At 37.7% G+C, this 19333-nt stretch overlaps 1 protein-coding gene across 1 annotated transcript in view; it reads right to left on the minus strand.

Annotated features, from left to right (window-relative positions):
• Positions 1-14637: 14637 nt before the first annotated feature.
• KIF11 (kinesin family member 11) overlaps positions 14638-19333 on the minus strand; it is a 57490-nt gene continuing 52794 nt past the window's right edge. The window contains exons 20-22 of the mRNA XM_036829726.1: positions 19130-19281; positions 18113-18229; positions 14638-16094 (exon numbers count right to left, since the gene is read on the minus strand). Coding sequence (XP_036685621.1) covers positions 15963-16094; positions 18113-18229; positions 19130-19281 — 401 coding nt within the window. The 3' untranslated portion in view covers positions 14638-15962. The remainder of the gene's footprint in view (positions 16095-18112; positions 18230-19129; positions 19282-19333) is intronic.

Consider the following 19333-nt stretch of genomic DNA (forward strand, 5'->3'; position numbering starts at 1 on the left):
GTTCTAATTTCATTCTTTTACATGTAGCTGTCCAGTTTTCCCAGCACCACTTATTGAAGAGACTGTCTTTTCTCCATTGTATATCTTTGCCTCCTTTGTCATAGATTAGTTGACCATAGGTGCGTGGGTTTATCTCTGGGCTTTCTATCTTGTTCCATTGATCTATGTTTCTGTTTTTGTGCCAGTACCATATTGTCTTGATTACTGTAGCTTTGTAGTATAGTCTGAAGTCAGGGAGTCTGATTCCACCCGCTCCATTTTTTTCCCTCAAGACTGCTTTGGCTATTCGGGGTGTTTTGTGTCTCCATACACATTTTAAGATTTTTTGTTCTAGGTCCGTAAGGAATGCCATTGGTAATTTGATAGGGATTGCATTGAATCTGTAGATTACTTTGGGTAGTAGAGTCATTTTCACAATATTGATTCTTCCAATCCAAGAACATGATATATCTCTCCATCTGTTGGTATCATCTTTAATTTCTTTCATCAGTGTCTTACAGTTTTCTGCATACAAGTCTTTTGTCTCCCTAGGTAGGTTTATTCCTAGGTATTTTATTCTTTTTGTTGCAGTGGTAAATGGGAGTGTTTCCTTAATTTCTCTTTCAGATTTTTCATCATTGGTGTATAGGAATGCAAGAGATTTCTGTGCATTAATTTTGTATCCTGCAACTTTACCAGATTCATTGATTAGCTCTAGTAGTTTCCTGGTGGCATCTTTAGGATTCTCTATGTATAGTACCATGTCATCTGCAAACAGTGACAGTTTTACTTCTTCTTTTCCAATTTGTATTCCTTTTATTTCTTTTTCTTCTCTGATTGCTGTGGCTAGGACTTCCAAAACTATGTTGAATAATAGTGGTGAGAGTGTACATCCTTGCCTTGTTCCTGATCTTAGAGGAAATGCTTTCAGTTTTTCACCATTGAGAATGATGTTTGCTGTGGGTTTGTCGTATATAGCCTTTATTATGTTGAGGTAGGTTCCCTCTATGCCCACTTTCTGGAGAGTTTTTATCATAAATGGGTGTTGAGTTTTGTCAAAAGCTTTTTCTGCATCTATAGAGATGACCATATGGTTTTTATTCTTCAATTTGTTAATATGGTGTATCACATTGATTGGTTTGCATATATTGAAGAATCCTTGCATCCCTGGGATAAATCCCACTTGATCATGGTGTATGATCCTTTTAATGTGTTGTTGGATTCTGTTTGCTAGGATTTTGTTGAGGATTTTTGCATCTATATTCATCAGTGATATTGGTCTGTAATTTTCTTTTTTTGTAGTATATTTGTCTGGTTTTGGTATTAGGGTGATGGTGGCCTCATAGAATGAGTTTGGGAATGTTTCTTCCTCTGCAATTTTTTGGAAGAGTTTGAGAAGGATGGGTGTTAGCTCTTCTCTAAATGTTTGATAGAATTCACCTGTGAAGCCATCTGGTCCTGGACTTTTGTTTGTTGGAAGATTTTTAATCACAGTTTCAATTTCATTACTTGTGATTGGTCTGATCATATTTTCTATTTCTTCCTGGTTCAGTCTTGGAAGGTTATACCTTTCTAAGAATTTGTCCATTTCTTCCAGGTTGTCCATTTTATTGGCATAGAGTTGCTTGTAGTAGTCTCTTAGGATGCTTTGTATTTCTGTGGTGTCTGTTGTAACTTCTCCTTTTTCATTTCTAATTTTATTGATTTGAGTCCTCTCCCTCTTTTTCTTGATGAGTCTGGCTAGTAGTGTATCAATTTTCTTTATCTTCTCAAAGAACCAGCTTTTAATTTTATTGATCTTTGCTATTGTTTTCTTTGTTTCTATTGCATTTATTTCTGCTCTGATCTTTATGATTTCTTTCCTTCTGCTAACTTTGGGCTTTCCTTGTTCTTCTTTCTCTAGTTCCTTTAGGTGTAAGGTTAGATTGTTTATTTGAGATTTTTCTTGTTTCTTGAGGTAGGCTTGTATACCTATAAACTTCCCTTTTAGAACTGCTTTTGCTGCATCCCATAGGTTTTGGATCGTCGTGTTTTCATTGTCATTTGTCTCTAGGTATTTTTTGATTTCCTCTTTGATTTCTTCAGTGATCTCTTGGTTATTTAGTAACATATTGTTTAGCCTCCCTGTGTTTGTGTTTTTTACGTATTTTTCCCTGTAATTCATTTCTAATCTCATAGCGTTGTGGTCCGAAAAGATGCTTGATATGATTTCAATTTTCTTAAATTTACTGAGGCTTGATTTGTGACCCAAGATGTGACCTATCCTGGAGAACGTTCTGTGCACACTTGAGAAGAAAGTGTAATCTGCTGTCTTTGGATGGAATGTCCTACAAGTATCAATTAAATCTATCTGGTCTATTGTGTCATTTAAAGCTTCTGTTTCCTTATTTATTTTCATTTTGGATGATCCATCCATTGGTGTAAGTGAGGTGTTAAAGTACCCCACTATTATTGTGTTACTGTCAATTTCCTCTTTTATAGCTGTTAGCAGTTGCCTAATGTATTGAGGTGCTTCTATGTTGGGTGCATATATAATTATAATTGTTATATCTTCTTCTTGGATTGATCCCTTGATCATTATGTAGTGTCCTTCCTTGTCTCCTGTAACATTCTTTATTTTAAAGTCTATTTTATCTGATATGAGTATTGCTACTCCAGCTTTCTTTTGATTTCTATTTGCGTGGAATATCTTTTTCCATTCCTTCACTTTCAGTCTGTATCTTTGTCTGGTTTTGGTATCAGGGTGATGGTGGCCTCATAGAATGAGTTTGGGAGCTCCCACCAAGAAGTGCTTCCCAGAACTTCTGCTGCCAGTGTCCTTGTCCCCACGGTGAGCCACAGCCACACCCCACCTCTGCAGGAGAACCTCCAACACTAGCAGGTAGGTCTGGTTCAGTCTCCCCTGGGGTCACTGCTCCTTCCCCTGGATCCCGATGCACACACTACTTTGTGTGTGCCCTCCAAGTGTGGATTCCCTGTTTCCCCCAGTCCTGTCGAAGTCCTGCAATCAAATCCCACTAGCCTTCAAAGTCTGATTCTCTAGGAATTCCTCCTCCTGTTGCCGGACCCCCAGGTTGGGAAGCCTGACATGGGGCTCACAACCTTCACTCCAGTGGGTGGACTTATGTGGTATAAGTGTTCTCCAGTCTGTGAGTCACCCACCCAGCATTTATGGGATTTGATTTTACTGTGATTGCGCCCCTCCTACCGTCTCATTGTGGCTTCTCCTTTGTCTTCGGATGTGGGGTATCTTTTTTGGTGAGTTCCAGTGTCTTCCTGTCAATGATTGTCCAGCAGCTAGTTGTGATTCTGGTGTTCTCGCAAGAGGGAGTGAGAGCACATCCTTCTACTCTGCCATCTTGGTTCAGGGCCTTGCAGTCTGAAGCATAAGGAGGGGCTGAATTTCCTAAAGCACAGGCTGGTGGAGGCTCTTTGGGCTGAGCAGGAGCTGGAGCTGGAGCTGCAGCAGGAGCGGGAGCCAGATCCCGTGCTGAAGCCTGTAGCCAGGGCGAGAATATCTGCTTCTGGTATTGCAGCTGCCCAGGAACTTCTCCAATTTTGCACTAGGTTATTTCAAACTCCATAAATTAAAACTGTTTTGATTACATTTTAATCATCCAATATTGTACTTTAAATAAGTCTAAGACACTTTTTCATACAAAGGATAGACAATAAGCCCATTATTTATCTTTATAGAAACTTCAAGCAAGTATTAGTAGGTTCATCAATTCATGGTCTATCCCCACTGATAAAAAGAAAAATCAGATTGATTCTAAAAGTGTAGCCTGATTTTGTTTTTGCTCTTCTAATTCTGAGTTATCCAACCAAGTGATCTATAATTCAGTGAGAAAGTAACAACAGCCATTTAAAATAATACTTTTAATAAAATATCTAAGAAATGTTTTTTACCAGTTTCTCTTCTTTCTCTTCCTCTTTGGGGGAACAAGTACCAAGTGAGATCTGCCACTGATGCTTCTGTTGAACCAAAGCCACTTGCTGCAGCAGATAATTTGCCATGCAAGGTACAGTAGCAAGGTTTTCAATTTCCTTCAAAACAAAAGCTTTTCAGTATGGAGATTAGGTTAAACCTAACAGGATATCAGATCACATTTTTTTTTTTTTTTTTTTGGCTGCTTTGGGTCTTCATTTCTGCACATGGGCTTTCTCTAGTTGCGGTGAGCGGGGGCTACTCTTCGTTGCAGTGCGCAGACTTCTCATTGCAGTGGCTTCTCTTGTTGCACAGCACGGGCTCTAGGCGTGCAGGCTTCAGTAGTTGTGGTACACGGGCTCAGTAGTTGTGGCTCACGGGCTCTAGAGCACAGGCTAAGTAGTTGTGGCTCACAGGCTTAGTTGCTCCGTGGCATGTGGGAACTTCCTGGACCAGGGATCAAATCCGTGTCCCCTGCATTGGCAGGCAAATTCTTAACCAGGGAAGTCCCAGATCAAATTCTTACATGCTCAGGACTTTTCAAGTACACATTGGGGAAGTATCTTTGAAGGCATAGGTGGTGACCATAAAAACTGAGAAAGACTCGGCTGCTAAGGGGCCAGAAGAAATAATAAGTCAACATATAACAATTTTTTTTAAGAAGAGTGAAATGGGAACAAAACAGGCACACATCTAAAAGGAAACCTCTCTTGAAATCAGTCCCACTATTTATCTAACAAGTTAGAAGTTGTTAGCAGGAAAGTACACTGATTCTGCTCCCACCTAGGATGTAGAAAGCTGAAAAGACCACTGTTGCCCTTCTAACAAGAAAAAACTAGACAAACCACACAATCATAGCTTTTCTGAACCAATCAGAGAGCTGTCTTAGGACAGCCAAGCAATCTGAGGAAAGAGAAGACTTCCCAGAGACAGGGATGAGCAGTAGCTGACCTGGAGGAGGAGACACCAGATATCGTGCAAGCAGGTAAGAATTCAGCTAAAATATTTAACAAATTGCCAAAGGTTTAATGTGAGCTAGCATGAAAGTATAGAACCCCTGGGAGCTGCAGACACAGTGGGAATTGGCACACACTAACAGGCTCTTCACAGACTTTACCAGGTGCTCAAGAAAAACAGAAGCCCAGGCAGGAGACCAGAGAAAGCCGCCATTTGTGATGCATGCTTGGAAAAGAGAGCAGCCACCACTACAAAAAAAGGCATGAAGCTCTGCCCAGACCCTTCTTCCTTACAGACCAAAGCCATAGGGAGAAGGGTAGAAAAACTTGTGGCTCCCAGGGAACAGGTGAAAACCACTGTGACTGAGATCAAGGTAAAAAAACTAACAAAAACCCTCTACTTCTAGGGGAGGAGCAGGAAACTCTCTCCTGCAAAGAACCTGCCAAAATTACTGGCAGAGTTTTGCTACCCCAGGGAGGGACAGGATCACTGAGAAAGCCCAAATCCCCTGAGACCCAGGACACAGGGCCTGCTAGGACTAAAGCTGGACCTGGGCAGCAGAAAACCCTCCCCAATCCCCAGCTCCAGGCCAGCAAGACCCACGAATGAGGGAAGGGAACAGCAGCCTTCCCATGGCGGAAGGGCAAAAGTGTGCTCAGAGACCCTTCCCCAGTTCAGGCACACAGGGAAGGCTGAAAGCTGAGGATGGAGTAGGAACACTGAAAAAGCCCTCTAGCAACCTAGCTCCTACCCTAATCCAACTACTGAAAACCAAAATAAAAATTAGAAGGCAGCCAGAGAAAGAAGACATTAAATGCAGAAGAACAAAGATAAGAATTACACACCAGGCTTCTCATTAGACACTGTGCAAACCAGAGGACAATGGAGCGACATTTTTAAAGTACTGAAAGAAAATAACTGTCAACCCAGGATTCTACACACAATGAAATATCTTTCAAAAATGAAGACAAAATAAAGAATTTTTTAGAAAACAAAAATGACAGAATTCATTACCAGTAGTCCTGTACTATAAGAAATATTAAAGGAAGTTCTACAAGCAAGAGGAGTATATCAGAGAATCTGGTATCATACACAAAGAAATAGATCTATAAAACTAAATGAAGATCTCTGGAAATGGTTAAAATAAAAATAATAGAAAGACATTCTTTCTCTTATTTTTAATCTCTCCAAAAGATCATTGTCTTTCAAAAAGAAATATAGTACTGGTGTATTGTGGTTTTATTGCAAATATGAAAGTAAAATGAAAACCACAGAGATGAGAGAGAATAATTAGAAGTGTGCTTTGTTAGGTTCTGAAGCTATATATGACTCAGTATAATTTTTTTTTGAAGGCAGACTGTGATTAATTCAATATATATATTGTAAGCCTTTGGACAAAAACTAAACAAAAAACATTTTTTTATTTGGCTGCACTGGGCCTTTAGCTGCAGCATGTGGGATCTAATTCCCTGACCAGGGATTGAACCTGGGCCCCCTGCATTGGGAGCACGGAGTCTTAAATGCTGGACCACCAGAGAAGTCCCTAAACAAAATTTTTAATGGAGATAAAATGGATTCATAAAAACATTCAATTAATTCTAAAGGAGGAAGAAAAAGAGAAAAAAAGAAACACAGAACAAAAGAAATGCAAATCAAAACTACAATGAGGTATCACCTCAGAGTGGTCAGAATGGCCATCATAAAAAGTCTACAAATAATAAATGCTGGAGAGGATGTGGAGAAAAAGGAACCTTCCTACACTGTTGGTGGGAATGTAAATTGGTAGAGTCACTATGGAGAACAGTATGGAGGTCCCTTTAAAGACTAAATATAGAGCTACTATATGATCCTGCAATCCCACTCCTGGGCATATATCCAGAGAAAACCATAATTTGAAAAGATACATGCACCCCAATGTTCACTGCAGCACTATTTACAATAGCCAGAACATGGAAGCAACCTAAATGTTTATCAACAGATGAATGAATAAAGATGTGGTATATTTATACAGTGAAATATTACTCAGCCCTAAAAAAGAATGATATAATGCCATTTGCAGCAACATGGATGGACCTAGAGATTATCATACTAAGTGAAGTAAGCCAGACAAAGACAAATATCATATGATATCGCTTATATGTGGAATCTAAAAAAAAAAATGATAAAAATGAACTTATATACAAAACAGAAATAGACCCACAGACATAGAAAACAAACTTATGGTTACCAAAGGGGAAAGTGGGGAGGAATAAATTAGGAGTTTGGGATTAACATATACACACTACTATATATAAAATAGATAATGAACAAGGACCTACTGTATAACTCAGGGAACTATACTCAATATTTTGTAATAAGCTGTAAGGAAAATGAATCCAAAAGAAATATATATGTATGTATAACTGAATCACTTTGCTGTACACTTGAAACTAACACAACATTGTAAGTCAACTATACTTCAATCTTTAAAAAAAAGAAACCTTAAAAAAAGATAAGAAATAAAAAAATTAATTTGTACTGCTAAAAAAACAGAAAGAAGAAACAAAGAACAGAGGGAACAAATAGAAAACAACTAGCAAGATTATATATTTAAACCCAATAATCACATTAAATATAAGTAGTCCAAATAAATAAATTAAAAGATTGTCAGACTGTATACAGAGCAATTATCATCTATAAAAGGCTCACTTCAAATAGAAAAGATAGACAATTAAAAGGAAAAGAATGGAAAAAGATATTATAGGCATACCTCGTTTTATTACACTTCACAGATACTGCATTTTTTCCAAATTGAAAGTTTGTGGTAAACCCCACATCAAGCAAATCTATTAGCATCCTTTTTCCAACAGCATTTTCTCACTTCATGTCTCTGTCACATTTCGGTAATTCTCTCAGTATTTTAAGCTTTTTCATTATTATTGTTATATTTGTTATGGTGATCTGTGATCAGTGATCTTTGAAGTTGCTATTGTAATTGTTTTGCAGTGCCACAAAACATGCCCATGTAAGATGGTGAAATTAATTGATAAATGTTGCCTGTGTTCTGACTGCTCCACCCACCAGCCATTCCCTCATCTCTCTCCCTCTCCTTGGGCTCCCCTGTTCCCTGACACACAACAATATTGAAATTGTTAGGCTGATTAATAATCCTACAATGACCTCTAAGTGTTCAAGTGAATAAAAGAGTTGCACATCTCTCACTTTAAATCAAAAGCTAGAAATGATTAAGCCTAGTGAGGAAGGCACGTCGAAAGCTGAGAGAGGCCAAAAGCTGGGCCTCTTGCACCAAACGGCCAAATAGCCAAGTTGTGGGTGCAAAGTAAAAGTTCTTGAAGGAAATTGAAAGTGCTACTCCAGTGAACACACAAATGATAAGAAAGAGAAACAGCCTTATTGCTGATATGGAGAAAGTTTTAGTGATCTGGATAGAAGATCAAACCAGCCACAACAGTCACTTCAGCCAAACTTAATTCAGAGCAAGGGCCTAATTCTTTTCAATTCTATGAAGGTTGAGAGAGGTGAGGAAGCTGCAGACGAAAAGTTTGAAGCTAGCAGAGTTTAGTTCATGAGGTTTAAGAAAAGAAGCTGTCTCTACAACATAAACATGCATGGTGAAACAGCAAGTGCTGATGAAGAAGCTGCTGCAAGTTATCCAGAAGATCGAGCTAAGATAATGAATGAAGGTGGCGACACTAAACAGAGTCAATGTAGATGAAACAGCCTTCTGTTGGAAGAAGATGCCAGCTAGGACTTTCATAGCTAGAGAGGAGAAGTCAATGCCTGGCTTCAAAGCTTCAAAAGACAGGCTGATTCTCTTGTTTAGGGCTAATGCAGCTGGTGAAGACGTGAAGCCAATGCTCATTTACTATTCCAAAATCCCTAGGGCTTTTAAGAATTATGCTAAATCTATTCTACCTGTGCTCTACAAATGAAACAACAAAGGCTGGATGACAGCGTGTCATCTTACAACATGATTTACTAAATATTTTAAGCCTACTGTTTGAGAGAATTGACTTCAATTTTGAAAGAAGTACTTCTGTGGGTAAAATGCTATCAAACAGCATTGCATGCTACAGAGAACTCATTCCTGAAAGAGTCAATAGATGTGGCAAACTTCACTGTTGTCTTATTTTAAGAAATTGCGACAGCCACCCCAGCCTTCAGCAAAGACCACCCTGAACAGTCAGCATCCATCAACATCGAGGTGATACCCTCCACCAGCAAAAAGATTATAACTCTCTGAAGGCCCAGATAATGATTAGCATTTTTTAGCAATAAAGTATTTTTAAATTAAGGTTGTACATTATTATTATTATTTTATTTATTTATTTATTTTTTGGCTGCATAGGGTCTTCGTTGCTGCACACTGGCTATCTCTAGTTGCGGCGAGTGGGGGCTGCTCTTCACTGCGGTGCAGGGCCTTCTCATTTGCGGTGGCTTCTCTTGTTGCGAAGCATGAGCTCTAGGTGTGCAGGCTTCAGTAGTTGCAGCACACAGGCTCAGTAGTTGCGGAATGCAGGCTCTAGGGCACGTGGGCTTCAGTAGTTGTGGCACACGGGCTTAGCTGCTCCACGGCATGTGGGATCTTCCTGGATCAGGGATCGAACCCATGTCCCCTGCACTGGCAGGCGGATTCTTAACCACTGCGCCACCAGGGAAATCCCTATTTTTTTAGACATATGCTATTACACACTTAACTGACTACAGTCTATAGTGTAATCATAACTTTTATATGCACTGGGAAACCAAAATATTTGTGTGACTTGCTTTATTATATTCACTTTGTTGTGGTGGTCTGGAACTGATTCCGCAGGCTTTCCAAGGTATGCCTGTATCATGCAAACACTAAGAAAGAGAAAGCTGGAGTTGTAAATCAACTATACCTCAATTTTAAAATTAATTTTTTAAAAAGGAAATTTAAAAAAAAAGAGAAAGCTGGGGTATCTACATTAATATAACAGTTAACATTAGAATAAGGAATGTCACAAAGGATAAAAAGGGACAATACTGATAAAGGGGTCGATTCATCAAGAAGTATAACAATTCTAAGGATGTATGTACGTCACAACACAGGTGCTAGAAATGGAAAGAACTGAAAGGAGAAATTTAAAAATTCACAGTTGTAGTTAGAGTCTTCAATTTTTTTTTTTTTTTTTTTTTTTTGCCACACCGCATGGCTTGTGGGATCTTAGTTCCCCAACCAGGGATTAAACATGGGCCCTTGGCAATGGAAGTATGGAGTCTTAACCACCGGACTACCAGGGAATTCTCAAGACTTCAACATTTTAATTAATAGAACAACTACACAGAAAAATCAGTAAGGTTACAGAAGACCTGACCACCTTATCAATCAACTTGGTCTGACATTTACAGAAAAATCCATCCAATGATAAAATACATTCTTTTCAAGTTTAATATTTTACTTAGACTTTGCTTATCAGTCTAATATTAATTAGAACCTTTACTACCTCCCAGATAATCAAAGAATCTTTGAATCCTTTAGCTCCTCTTAACCTTCTTCCATCTTTTTTTTTTTTAATATTTATTTTGGCTGCTCTGGGTCTTAGTTGCGGCACACGGGATCTTCGTTGTGGCATACAGATTTCTTAGTTGTGGCATGCAGGCTTCTTAGTTGAGGCACGTGAACTCTTAGTTGCGGCATGAATATGGGATATAGTTCCCCAACCAGGGATCAAACCCCAGCCCCTGGAATTGGGAGCATGGAGTCTTACCCACTGGACCACCAGGGAAGTCCCATCCTTCTTCCATTTTATGTGCTATTCTTGAGGGTTTTAATTCCATATATATTTTAGAAACTATAAAACATTGTTATTGTTTTATAGTGATTATTTACCTTTCTGATGCATTTATATTTTCCATTGTTCTTTATTCTTTCCTGCATCTCTGAGATGCCATTTGGTATCATTTTCTTTTCACTTAAAGAACACTCTTTAGTGTTTCCTTTAGTGCCAGTTTGGTGATGACAAAAATCAATTTTCATTTCTTAGACACATAAGATGCCTTTAATGAACCATCATTTCTGAAAAATATTTTCATTAGGTATAGAGTTCTGTGATGGCAATCAGTTATTTTGTTTCAGCAGTTTAAGTATCTCTCTTGTTTTTACTTTCTTATTTCATTTAACCTTTTAGCAGTTTGCCTATGGTGTACCTAGGTGTGATTTTGCGTTTATCCTGCTCAGGAATTACAGGGCTTCAGTCCCATTCTCTCTTTTTCCTTATGAGGCACTAATTATATGGATGTTAGATATCTTCACCACATCCTGTTTCTTTCATATTTCTCATCCTTTTGTCTTGCTATGCTTCAGTGTAACAATTTTCTTCTAACCTATCATCCACTTTTTGAAACTCTTTTTAACTGTCTATTCAGCAACTAAACGCATCCCCTGTATTCATAATTTATTGTATTTTTCAGTTCTAGAATTTCCATCTGATTCTTTTTTTTTTAATTTTAAAAGATCTTGTTTGGGAATTCCATAAAATTAAACATTTAAAGAATTTTGGTAATTCCCTGGCAGTCCAGTGGTTAAGACTCAGCACTTTCACTGCCATGGCCTGGGTTCAATCCCTGGTCGGGGAACTAAGATCCTGCAAGTTGCATGGTGTGGCAAAAAATAAATAAATAAAAGATCTTGTTTGGCAACTCAGTTAGCTGTAATTTCTGTAATTTGTTTCTGTTGTCTTTTCTGTGGGTTTTTGGTCTGTCTCTTGGTATACTAGGTTATTTTTTTTTAATTAATTAATTAATTTATGGCTGCATTGGGTCTTCATTGCTGCGCGCACTTTCTCTAGTTGCAGTGAGTGGGGGCTACTCTTCGTTGCGGTGCATGGGCTTCTCATTGCGGTGGCTTCTCTTGTTGCAGAGCATGGGCTCTAGGCGCCTGGGCTTCAGTAGTTGTGGCACACGGGCTCAGTATTTGTGGCATGCAGGCTTAGTTGTTCCACAGCATGTGGAATCTTCCTGGAGCAGGGATCGAACGCGTGTCCCCTGCATTGGCAGGCGAATTCTTAACCACTGTGCCACCAGGGAAGTCCCTAAAATAAATCATTTTAAAGTACATAATTCTGTGGCACTTCGTATACTCACAACGTTGTACAACCACCACATCTATCTAGTTCCAACACATTTCTAACATCCCAAAAGAGAACTCGATATTCATTAAGCAATCATGCCCTTTCCCTCAACTCAAAACAGCCTTGGCAACCACCAATCTGTTTCTATGAATTTACCTATTCTGGATATTTCATAAAAATGTAAACATACAATATATGAATTTTTACATCTGACTTTTTACACATAGCATTATATTTTCAAGATTTATCCACACAGTAGCATGTATCAGTGCTTCATTCTTTTTTATGGCTGAGTAATAATCCATTATATGTATATAACACATATCGTTTATCCATTCATATGTTGATGTACACTTGGATTGTTTATACCATTTAGCTCATAGTGCTAACACGAACATTTGTGTACAAATTTGTGTGGATAAATTTTTTCTTTTCTCTTGGGTAGATACCTAGGAGTAGAGCTGCTGGGTTAAATGGTAATTCTACATTTAACTTGTTTATGAACCACCAAACTTTTAAACAGTGGCTGAACCACTTTACATTCCCACAAGCAATATGTGAGAGTTCCCATTGAACATCTTCACCAGGACTTGTTATTTTCTGTTTTTACTATAGCTATCCTTGTGGATGTAGGGTTATCTCATTGTGGTTTTGATTTGCATTTTCCTGAAGACTACACTCTTGCTGCTTTCTAGATTCTGTCTTCAGTTTTAACAGTTTGATTGTCTTGTTGTGGATCTCTTTGAGTTTATCCTGTTTGGATTTATTGAGCATCTTGGATGTGTAGATTTGAGTGTTTTAACAAATCTAAGAAGTTTTCAGCCATCATTTATTCAAGTATTGTCTGCCTCTTTCTTTCTCTCCTATTCTTCTGGTACTCTCTTTTTTGTAAATATTGGTATGCTTCATTGTGCTCCACATGTCTCTTAAGTTCTACTTTTTCCTTCATTCTTTTCCCTTTTTGCTTCTTCAATTGGACAATTTCAATTGACCTAGCTTCAAGTTCACTGGCTTTCTATTGCCTGATCATATCTACTATTGGAAGCCTCTAGTGATTTTTTTCATTTCAGTTATCTTACTTTTCAGCTCCAAATTTGTATGGTTCCTTTTTATGGTTTCTTCACGGATATCCTCTATTTGTTGAGACATTTTCATACTGGATTCCTTTAGCTCTTTGAGCATATATGAGACAGTTGATTTAAAGTCCAAAGTTTCTGCTCCCTCAGGGATGGTTTATGTTCATTTCTTCTGTGAATGAGCCATACTTTCTTTGCATAATTCCTAGTTTTTGTTGAAAACTGAACATTTGAATATTATAATAGGGTAACTTTGGAAATCAGATTCTTCATGCTTCGGGGTTTGTTTTTGTTCCTTGCTGTGGGCTGTAGCAATTTATTTAGTGACTTTTCTAAACTATTCTTTTGTAAAGTCTCAATTCTTTGACTTACGTAGTCTCTAAAGACTATATTTTTGCTTGTGTTCAGCTAGTGTGTTGACAGATTTCCTTGAATGCTAGTAGCCAAAAAATAAATACATAAAACAAGAATTAAAAGAAAAAAAAGGAAAAAAAAAATCCTCCCAGTCTTTGTAGGTTGGCTGTGTTGGAGCACTCCTTTAAGTGCTTAGCTAGGTCATTTTAAATCTGCTTAGCCTTCACTTCCTGCTTGTGCTGAGCCTAGAGTTCAGCCAGCAGTGAACACTCAGGTCTTCTCAGGTCTTTTCTAAGCATGCAACTTGGCCTAACTGATGGCCTTCTCAGTTCCCTAGTATACACTGTTGTTTGTGAGTAGCCTAATTTCCCTAGGAAATTCTCTCCCATTTTTTCCTCTCAGGCTTTAGGCACTCCTTTATTTACCTCAACTGTAATCCTTTGCCAAAGGTGGCAGCAGGTTGTTCATTTGCCTTACAATATTTTTGAGAAATACCTGCCATTTTTCCACCCTGAGTTCTGAGTTAGATGAAACAAAGGCAAGTGCCTTGCTTCAGTCCTTCAGGTTGGCTTAGACAGGTTTCAACAAACAACTTTCTGAGATTAAGATCTCCTCTACTCCTTCAGGACCAGGGAACAGGGTCTCACTCTGAGAACGATGGGCTTCTGCATGTCTTCAAGACCACCACATAGCTGGGAAGGGGAATGGAACAAGGGCAAGTAAAACACCAAAAAGCTTTCCTAGTTTTTAAGTCACTTTGTTCTTGATTCAACATTTGCTTCCAAGTTCTGACAAAATTGCTTCTGAATGTTTTTGCCTCTGAGGAGGAATGGGTCCTTGAAGCTACCTACTCTGTTTTTGCTGAGGGTTATTTGTTGAGTCCTTGACATTGTATATTAAAATTTACAGAGCTAATTTAAGGCTCTGGATGTTAAAATTCTCCAGATTTATTTTTGCTTCTGTCAGGCAGTTCAACCAGTTGCATTAGCATTCCTAGATAACTTTAAAACTTAGGGAATGAGATGACTTAAAGCTGGACTTCACGCCCTGTGAGGCCCAATCTGTTTCTCATTAATCTTACACTAAATCATAGCCCCTTCAAGTGCAACTGAAAGCCGGGATGTTTACCAAGGCCCTTCTTCCTTGCTGGTACTTCTGTAGAAGTTTTATTTTAGGAATTTTAATATAACTGGCTTAACTCTGTAAACATACCCATTGCCAAATAAGAAATAATGAGACAAATAAGTTAATGTAGAAACCAAATTTATTAATCATGGATTTACTGAGGGTAGCTTATTTTTTTAGATATTATCCATAGCTTATGTTGACATCTGATTTTGCAGAGAAATTATATGATCATTTTTATTAAGATAATTAGCACTCTGCAAGGCAAACTTAGTTCCTTGAAGTAGCACATTTTCTAATTCTCCAACAGGGTTTGGTTTTACTTAGCTATCAGAATCAAATCTGAATTTATACACTTAAACTTGATGTGTGCACTGAATTTATTCTTCACATATATTCCTTCTAAGTGCTCTGGTTCTTCATGTTCAAACATCCCAACTTCCAGAAATTTGGCTGCCAGATCAAAATTGTCAGGGCCCTTCTAAAAAGGGTTAAGATTTCAATAGCGAAAAATATATACACACATATTTTATTATATACAAAGAACAACAAAAAGTTTCACCAGGTAAACAAAAGAATATAAATGATAGTCATAATTAATAGCTTCAAAAAGCGCTTAAACACTTTGAGCTTTTGCACAAGATACAGGCTTCAAAATAGGGTCACATAGCCATTAATCAGAACTCCAGGTAGTTCTCTCATAATAGCAATCTATATTCTGGAGAAGATGGCTTCTTATGAACTCTGTGGGGACTAATGTGTTAGGCCTCAAAAAGGAATGAAATGATTTCATATCTAGGGGGAAACAAATTAAAATATTGAAGGAAGGGATACTTCTAGGGTTGTGTTTACTGTTGACAGCAATTTTAGAGATAACCACAGAAAAGTGTAAAAGATTCCTAGGTAAAATTCTGGCTATCTCATAATAATAATGGATACCATTTTGTAGCTCTACAAATGGTTTGGTGACAAAAAAAGGGAGAAAGTTTGCTGAGAAGGCAGAATGAAAAAGTCTAGGGAAGGAGGCAAGCAAATATAAACATAATTCAATCATACCAAGAAAAGAAAGGATACGGTCCTTCCTAAAACCATGCGCTGGTGATATTTACGTATATAAGTTCAAGCCTAAAAGAACACTGCAGCTTCTATATATCTGCTATTTAGTAATATACTAGAAAAATATTTTTCATTTGTTATGAAAGAGCTATTTTATATCAAAAGCGAGAAATGCATATTTACTCAATGCAAATCCCAAATGAAACCCAACTTAATATACAGTAAACTACAGCAATGACAGAAAAAATGGGTAGATAATAAATTCAACTAATTTACAGTACTGCCTTGATATTTTCTACTCGTTTTTAATCTATACACAAGGCTCAAGTTCTGGGGTTACAGGTTTTATTTTTCATTTTTCTTAGAAAGTAAAATTACCTGTCCTCAAGTTAACTAAAAATTGTTCTGGGCTCGTAGAGGTAATCTGCTCTTCATAACAGATTGCTCTGTAGTTTCTTCTACTTTAGACCTCTCCAGTAGATTAATGCCTCTGTTTTCTTTATCTTTTCCATGTGATTTTTTATGCTGTGGATTTAAGGGGGAAAATTAAGTCAATATAAAGTAACATCTAATACATATTAATCATATTCTATTTTCATAGTTCTCTGGTTTATAGGCAAGAAATTAGGTGTGGAAAACTTTAGAAAACACTCAGCACAAATTTGAGCCAACAATCTGGCAAGTAGAAATGAATGCCTTCTTCATTTTATCACCAAGAGGGGGTTGAAAGAAATATTAATTTTCTGTATGATTTTCCAAGGAATAATTACAGATTTTACTGTAGGGCAATGGTTCTCAGTAGGGAGATTTTGCACCCAAGGGGACATGTGGTACTGTCTGGAGACATTTTTGGTTGTTAAAACTAGGGGGTTGCTACTGGCTTCTAGTGGACAAAAGCCAGGGAAGCTGCTAAACATAATACATAGGACAGGTCACCACAACAAAGAATTATCCAGCTCAAAATGTCAATAGTGTGGCTGCTAGAAATCTTGCTCTAGGGAAACAAAGATTTGTTATTGTACAAAAATGGCAATTCTGGGAATTCTCTGGTGGTCCAGTGGTTAGGAGTCCGTGCTTTCACTATTGAAGGCCTGGGTTCAATCCCTGGTAAGGGAACTAAGATCCTACAAGAGGTGCAGTGCGGGCAAAAAAAAAAAAAAAACAAAAGGCAATTCTATTTTAAGCACAGAATCTGATATACAGGCTACCTCAAGACACTTTTTATTTAAATTGTATCTTATCTTTTAAAAATCTTATATTTCTCATTTGGAAATATTTCATTGGAATCCTTGTACTTGCCCTTAGAGAGGCTTTAAGTAACTGACGACTTTCATTGTAGACCCACTCAACAATTCTTAGACAAATCATAAACCAACTTTAAAGTTTTTAACCCAGAAAATTTCCCCATATCAGACGGCTATCAGAGTAAAAATAATTTCTGTACTTCAGCTAAAGGTCTAAAATCCAATCCCAAGTCTTTTCTGGTACTATAGGAACTTCTTTTCCATAGCTGAACCACTAAGCCTGGCCTTCAAAACATCATAAACTTTAATAACGAAAGGATTTCCAAACAGGGATTAAGTAGTCACTAAGGTTCTCTTCTCTTAACTTTCCCCCTTTCTTAACTTTATAAGATAGAAGAGAGGGTCGATAAATAGAAAGAAATATATCTAGAGTTTTCTAATAGTAAAGAATGAAGCAAAAGGTAGGAAGACTTTGGAGATAAAACTGCCTTGATGCAGACAGAGAGGAATTTAATAAAATCTGAGCTAGAAGTTTTAACAGCTTAAATCAGGGATGGAGAATCTTTAGATCTTGGTGGAAAGACCTGCAGGTCTATTAAAGACAGGTACAAGCATATACATATCAGAAGCAGCACTTCAACTATAAAATGTAGACATCAATGTCCTATGTAAGTAAGGAAATCCTTACCTCACAGACTGTCTAGGCTCATGACTTCAAATTAGAGGGAAAGATGTAGATAGTTTACAGTGCCATACTCCCAACAGTGATGAAAAAGTGATAGGAGAGGGCATGGGATTTAAACACACAAGATCAAGGCAGGAGGCTACGTGGGGGAATAGTGAATAGGAGAAAAGCCTCAAGTTGGAGAATCAGTCATTTAACAGAGAGGCATTCGGTCTCTCAATCTTTTAAACTTCTTAGCCTTCAAAGTCTGATCATAGACAGAGACAGGCTCCAGGACTTCCACGTCAAAGGTGAAGGAAGAGAGAAATGACTGTTTTTAGTATCACTCTTAGTATGTAGGAAGCAGATAAAGGGATAAATATAACAGCAGAAGATTACCAGCTAAGGATGGGATTAAGTCATATTTTGCCTTTATTTATCCTACCAAAAACCCCTAATCGATTATCATACTTGTGTAAATAATTTAAATCAGAAAAGTTAACAAGCCATCCCAAAGGAATGACTAAAATATTTTTTCTATTCCACCCACCAAGAGTAATGCCTTTATACTGAATCGCAAATGACTGACTTACATCAGATGTGGAAGGGTTATCTGATAGGATATAATGAGGTACCTGGAAAAATGGAACCCCACCACTTGATGAACAATCCAAACTAGTGTCTACAGATGGCTCTTGACTTAGAGGTTCTTCAACAGTGTGCACCAGAACCGCCTTTTCTTCATCCAAGTCCTAAAATAAGAAGCTGATAAGTGATTAAGTCCCAGGGCTTAAAAACCTTCACACAAGTAAAGGCAGTTTTCTTCTTTGAAAATAACACAATGTCCATTACATAAAAGTTAAACCTCAACAAAATCAGTAGGGAGTCTACAAAGTAATGAAAATAATTCCTATTATGTTTTCATATAGAGAAGTACCTATAATAAAATGTTAAATATGGTAATCTCAGAATAAAGAGATTACAGTTTATTTTTTATCTTCTTTGTTACTTTCCAATTTCCCAACTTTTCTATAATTACTATAGTTAAGGGCACAGATTGTGGAGCTAGGTTCTAATTCCAGCTCCATCCTTGTGACTTAGGACAAGGTAATTCTTAGTTTCCTCACCTGTTAAAATGGGGATAGTACTAGCATTCACCTTATAGAGTTATTGAGACAATTAACTGAGTAAATATATATGTAAAGTGTTTAGAACAGTGTCGGGCACATAATAAACACAACATAAACATTGTCTATTATAATTATCTATGAGTCTAATCATAAAAAATGGCCCAATTAAAACAAACAGGCTTAGCAGTCAACTATCCTTAATGAGACAGGGTAGGACTGAAGGGCAAAGAATAAAATTCTTCTCGTGAAGATGATGACATCAAGAGTTTATGGGAGGGACTTCCCTGGTGGTGCAGTGGATAAGACTCCACGCTCCCAATGCAGGGGGCCCGGGTTTGACCCCTGGTCAGGGAACTAGATCCCACATGCATGCCGCAACTAAGGAGCCCATGAGCCGCAACTAAGGAGGCTGCCTGCTGCAGCTAAGACCTGGCACAACCTAAATAAATAAATAACTATTTTTTTTTAAAAAAAGAGTTCATGGGAGAGTTCTAAAATTATGATGCCTAAAATAAATTTTACCTGACTGGTCTCTTCTTTGTTGTTTTCTGAACAGTTTAGTGTCATTAACAGCTCAGGCTGTTTCCTTTTCAACTGATCAAGGAGCTGTTCACGTGGCTGGGTTCTCACCAGTGTTGATGGGTATAAATAATTTTTCCTCTGTGGTGTCGTACCTTTAGTGGACATAATATAAGTGGTAAAAACTGAAGTGTGGGATATGAGTAA

This window comes from Balaenoptera musculus, chromosome 16, assembly GCF_009873245.2.
Source record: "Balaenoptera musculus isolate JJ_BM4_2016_0621 chromosome 16, mBalMus1.pri.v3, whole genome shotgun sequence".
NCBI lineage: Eukaryota > Metazoa > Chordata > Mammalia > Artiodactyla > Balaenopteridae > Balaenoptera > Balaenoptera musculus.